Genomic DNA, 6000 nt, shown 5'->3' on the forward strand with positions numbered 1-6000 from the left:
GGATTTCAGTTCAGATTTATGTAACTCCAGTACGCACACCAGGTCTTTGCCCTGCGTCATTGCTGCCTGTTAATTTCAACCTTGAAAAAAAATGCAAAAGGAAGATACCTCTTTTATGGAATTCTCGCTCAAGAGGAAACAAAGGGCCGACTCAAAGAAAACCAATTTAGAGGTACAAAACCACTGAGTGGAAAGTACTAATCACAACAGCTAATTGTGGCCTGGTAGCTTGGTAGATTCAGATACTGAAATGTGAACCCCTACATGCATTGACCTCAACAAGTTCTTTATGAGCAGTTGTTGATTTGCCTGGGTAGGGGTGGGTGCGAGGGTTTTGGAGTCTTTGAGTCAGTTGAATATTGTGAACTCTTCTTTCCCCGAAGAATCCGAGGCAGTTGTTGAAACCAAAATGGAGAACAAACCCGCCTCCACAGAGTTGCAGAAGATGCAAGAGAAACAGAAACTGACCAAAGAGCCGGGCTTGGGAGTGCCCATTGTTCTCATTACAACCCTTCTGGTTATTCCGGTGGTTGTCCTGCTGGCCATTGCCTTATATATTTGGTGGAAAAAATCAAAGGCCTTTGGAGGCAAGTAAAATGAGCCCCTTGAACTTAGAACCTACCTTTGAAAAGAGTGTTTGGCCTAATTATCCTCAAAGTCTTGTCTTGATTTTTTTCAGTGTTTTTTTTTTTTTTTTTTTTTTTTTAAGTGCTCTCTGCCTTTTTTGGTGTTACTATGTATGTTCCATATATTGTCTGCAGTTAGTATCATTGTAGGAAGGTATCTGAAGCCTCAGAAATTTGGATAGTTAGATTAAAATGTAACCTTTAATACTGCCTTTTAACAATTGGCGTAAGCCCAGTTAATGTCTCCATACAAAACTGTGCAGATAAGTAGTCAGTATAAATTAGGGTCAGGAAGGAGGAGATCCTTGGTGTTAGAAACAGGCCCACTTCTCAAAATACGTGGGTCAGGCATTTGGGAGTTGTCTTTTCCCCTCCTAGCCCTGGCTTTCGCTCCTAGCTGCATGACCTTGGGCAAGTTACTTAATCTTCCCAAGCCATAGTTTCCTCACCTACAAAGTGGGAATAAAAAAACTCAATGAGATTGTGTGAGGATTAAATGAAATGATAAACAGAAAGCATTTATCACAGTCTCTGTCCCATTGTAAGTGCTCAGTTAATACCACCAATGACTACGAGGAACAGTCATTGATAATAAAGGACAAAAGTCCTAAGAAGTCATGGAGGATACCTGTCTTGAACCTCAACTTTCTCCAGAAACCAGCTATTTCTATAATACACCATTTGGTAGTTTTTAAATAGGCACAAATCAGGCCATCAGCCTTCCTTTACCAAACAAGGCAGGGTCCAGTACTAGAGTCAGTATTTTATGAAATCATCATCATTGTATAGGACCTAGGAGCTGAATTCCTTTCGAGACATTCAGATAAACAAAGAAATAATCCAACCCAAGATTCTCACCTCTCAGGAGCCGTCTCTTGGCTGGATCCTCAGGTCCTAAGGCAAGAGTCTACAGCTGCGTCTAGGAAGGAATCCATGGGCCAGGGTGGGAGGCAGCATTTGATCAAGAAAGAGCATCTGATTCTATTTCAGGCCAAGGCGACCGTGGCAGGGATTCAGTGCCCATGGCAAAGCCCTGACACAGAAAAGGACACAGAAACAAAAGAACAGAGGAATCTATTTAATAAGTGGTGAAAGCAAATTTTTCTAGGACTGGTTTGCTTTTCATCTGCGATCCATAAAGCTCTAGAAAAAAAAAATACAGTTAACTCTTCAAAAAAGAACTTTTGAGCCCCTGTTATGGGTATGGTACTGCGGTGAGCAGGAGGCAAAGACAAACACAGCCATTGTCTTCACGGAGTTAGATGGAAGCTTCTGAAAGCAAGAGTCTCCCATGTTTGCTTGTGTACCCATGTATCCTCAGCACAAGTAACAGTTCCTGGCTCTCGGGCTTTGATAAATAGTCATTGGAAAAATGACTGAATCCATAAGTGGAGCTCCCAGAAGAGATGACACATAATAAACGAGGTGACGTAGCAAGGTAACAATAGACGGTGGTAAGTGCAGTGATAAGTACACAGAGGATCAGGAACACACAGGGCCCAGGGGCAAGTAGCAGGAATGTTGGCCATCCACCCACCCTAGAAGGAGTGACTAGGGAGTCGGGAAGGCTTGGCCTCTCCTGTTTGCTGTTAAGCACACAGGACGTGGCACTCCTACAGAACACTGAGTTTGCAGGAGGGTGTTGGGAAGGCAGAGACCCAGGTCACACCGTAGGAAATTACCATTCCTCAACCATGTTTTATTAGAAAAATTGCAGTTTTATATGGTTCCATCTAATACGTTTAATTCTAAAAGTAGGTCAGCCTCTCACCCTCTTGCAGCATTTGTTCCGGAGAGAGCTTGTCCAACCCGTGAGAATTTTTAGGAGCCCTCCTCAAAGACCTTCCATATTTATTCAGCTCGTACTTTGCATGTCAGCTCCACAACAGACACCGTACTAGGCACAGGGGATACAAAGCCAGCTAAGGACTGCCCTGTCTCCTCATCGAACTTATAGTCTTATTTTTTTGGCTTCCTAACAGTCTTAGCAAGAGTCTTCCCTTCTTACCTGTTTCTCTCCACACTCACTCTTCATGACGTTTCCACTGTCATCTGCTTGCTAGCTTTTTTCACGATGCTGCCTCTACTCCTGGCTAGGGACTTCACAGGAGAACCCCGAGCCTCACTTCCATGACCACAACCCTGAAGGGGGCAGCCCTTCAGGAAAGCCAGGATGGAAAGTGCAGAGATAGAGAATGAAAATGAAGACGGCTGGGAGTCCTGGTCCACCCCAACCCTCCCAATAAAGAAGGAAAGTCCATCCTTCATGGAGACGGGCAGTGCCATTTCAACTTTTTGGTTGAAAATGTTCAGGTCCTTGCCTTCAGTTAAGTCTTTTATAAAAAAGAGAAACGATCTACATGGATCCAAAGCTTTCTCAAGCAGGACATGTTGTGTTCTTAATGGAAAGACTAAAGCCAAAGACAAACACTCCTAAGTTATAATAATCAGAGCTTCCAAATTATTATAAATTCTTGGTAATTTAATCTTGTCCTAAGAAAAAGTGACTAGTATTTATTGAGCATGTCCTGTATGTGTACCAGGCACGGTTCTAAGCACTTCACATGGAGAATCCCGTCTAAACCTGGCAGATAGGTAGGGATCATCATTAATCCCTGTTTTCTCTGAGGAGAAAACCGAGACTCAGAGAAGCAACTTACTGAGACTGCACAGGCTGTGAGGACACAGGCAGGCGTCAAACCCAGCTCTGGCCCTTAGACACTATCACAAGAATATGTTGCCTTTCTTCCCCCCTTAAAATTGCATACAGACAAGAGCCAGGCCCTGTTTTTAATTGTGTATGAATTCCTGATTTTGTTTTGAAAGTTGAACCCGTGGCTGAGGAGGGCGATTGGGATTCATTTTGAAATGTGCCATCTCTTTCTAGCAGATTCTGAACACAAACTTGAGGCAAGTTCAGGAAGAGTACTCGGAAGACTTAGAGGTATGCCTGTGACCTTTTGGAATCCTTCACATTTGGCTCAAAGTCAACAAGCTCATGTCCTTTATAGAGCAAGGAGACATTTCTTATTTTCTCTCGGAAAATTAAACTCCTCGTGTGCAGCACAGCAATGTTAAGTGCAGAATGCAAACCAGCAACTAAAACCAAAGTGTGTGGCTCTGGCAGCAGATTTCCCGGTTTCGGGTTTTTTCTGCTATGCCTTTCTGTATCATCTAATTTTCTTCACCTGTCTTTTATCTGGCTTCATTTGTCTTGAGTAAATTTTCTGTCACTCCTGTCGGCCTGTCAGTGCTTGTCATAGTGAAGATGACCTTTTCATATAGTCATTGAAATGAAGAGCTCCTTGAGGGATGCCAGTTCCAGAGATCCTGAAAAATGAATCTGAAGTGGTCCTACACAAACACATATATAATCCTGGGGAGCTTTTTTTATTTATTTTATTTTATTTTTTAAAGGCTTTATTTATTTATTTGAGAGAGAGAGAAAGAGGAAAAAGCAGACTCCCTGTTGACCAGAGGGCTGACACAGGGCTCGATCCCAGAACCCTGGGATCATGACCTGAGCTGAAGGCAGACGCTTAACCAACTGAGTAAGCCACCCAGGCGCCCCTTTCTTATTTATTTTAATAAATGCGTGGAGTAATATCTTCCTGACCCTATAGGATAAGTATCTCTCTGTCACATTTTTGTTTTGTTTTGTTTTTTACTAATATCTACCCTTTGGAATTATAACTTCTAATTTATCGTTTAAGAATCTATAAGAAGGGGTGCCTGGGTGGCTCAGTGGGTTAAAGCCTCTGCCTTCCGCTCAGGTCATGGTCTCAGGGTCCCTGGATCGAGCCCCGGCGTCGGGCTCTCTGCTCAGCAGGGAGCCTGCTTCCCCCTCTCCCTCTGCCTGCCTCTCTGCCTAACTTGTGATCCCTCTCTCTCTCTCTCTGTGTCAAATAAATAAAATCTTTAAAAAAAAAAATGTTTTTAAAAAAAATGAATCCACAAGAAAACGGAGAATCATTTGTGCAAACCTGACCTCAGTTCCATGTCGTTGTGTGCTTTCTTCAGGAAAGAGCGGTGGAGGCTTAAACCTTGGAAATTTCTTCGCAAGCCGGAAGGGCTACAGCCGGAAAGGGTTTGACCGCCTTAGCACCGAGGGAAGCGACCAAGAGAAAGACGAGGATGATGGAAGTGAGTCCGAAGAGGAGTACTCCGCACCTCTGCCTGCACCCTCGCTGTCTTCCTCCTGAAAACCCGCCTTTGATTTAGGGTCACGAGATTTTCTAAGAACCCCAGATTCCTTTCCCTTTAGCACGTTTAGGGTTTTGTGTATTTAACTGTAAACTGTACTAGTCTGTGTGGGACTGGACACATTTTATTTCCTTTGTTTTGATTGAGTTGGCTTCTGTTTCTAGTTGAGGAGTTTCCTAAAAGTTCATTAACAGTGCCATTGTCCTTCTCTGAACATAGACTAGAGAAACGGTCCTCTTCTTCCATCACCCTACTAATTTAATGATGGAAGGTTTGCTCATTTACATTTTCGAGACTCTTCTGTAGATGTAAATAACCCCTTTCTCTGCTTGAACACAGTATTTTCCCAATAGCACTTCCATTGCCGATGTCTGTCTTTGGTGCCTTTCCTGTTCAGCATTCTCAGCCTGTGGCAGTAAAGAGAAACTTTGTGCTACATGAGGACAAAGCTGCTAAATCTCCTTCTATTTTTTTAAAATCACTAACATTATATTGCAATGAGGGAAAGAAAAAAGTCTCTATTTAAATTCATTTTTTAATTTTCTTCTTCAGTTGGTGTGTTTTTGGGATGTCTTATTTTTAGATGGTTACACTGTTAGAACACTATTTTCAGAATCTGAATGTAATTTGTGTAATAAAGTGTTTTCAGAGCATTAGCTGTCAGAGTGTATTTTGGAATTTTTGCATACTTGGAGGGTTTTGTATACAACTTTTGTAATAATTACACAAACCACAGATACAGTGAAAACTACTCCATGTCTTCAACAGAAAGAAATGTGTTGTATTGTATTAAAATGAAGCTGATATTTTGTTATATGGCTGATATAAATTAAAAAGCCAGCAATCAGACTTTACATACATGTGTAAAGCAAGGTTCTCTTTTCAAATTCAAAGAGGGGTTTTGCCTGTATATCAATCAGGAGGCAAATTATTTAATAAAAGGTGATCTAGCTAAGAGGAAGGCTGTGTCTCAAATTACATAAGCAAATGAGTCCATCAGGGTAGGTTACCACTACTGGTTTACTTTTTAAAGAATAATTTCATCAGATTCTCAGGTGTTCATGGGAATACTCATCTTACAGTGACTACCAATTAGTTTTTGTTATTTTTTATTGACATATAATGTATTATTTGCTTCAGAGGTACAGGTCTGTGAATCATCCATGTAACA

At 41.8% G+C, this 6000-nt stretch overlaps 1 protein-coding gene across 20 annotated transcripts in view; it reads left to right on the forward strand.

Annotated features, from left to right (window-relative positions):
* Positions 1-5485, forward strand: part of PAM (peptidylglycine alpha-amidating monooxygenase) — a 155155-nt gene extending 149670 nt beyond the window's left edge. For 4 of the 20 annotated variants that reach the window (XM_059175563.1, XM_059175576.1, XM_059175566.1 and 1 more), the window contains 3 exons: positions 384-587; positions 3514-3570; positions 4647-5485. In XM_059175563.1, coding sequence (XP_059031546.1) covers positions 384-587; positions 3514-3570; positions 4647-4828 — 443 coding nt within the window. In that variant the 3' untranslated portion in view covers positions 4829-5485. The remainder of the gene's footprint in view (positions 1-383; positions 588-3513; positions 3571-4646) is intronic. The other 16 variants (XM_059175572.1, XM_059175575.1, XM_059175577.1 and 13 more) reach the window with 5 other exon arrangements.
* Positions 5486-6000: the final 515 nt, after the last annotated feature.

This window comes from Mustela lutreola, chromosome 5 (genome assembly GCF_030435805.1).
Source record: "Mustela lutreola isolate mMusLut2 chromosome 5, mMusLut2.pri, whole genome shotgun sequence".
In the NCBI taxonomy this organism is placed as follows: Eukaryota; Metazoa; Chordata; class Mammalia; order Carnivora; family Mustelidae; genus Mustela; species Mustela lutreola.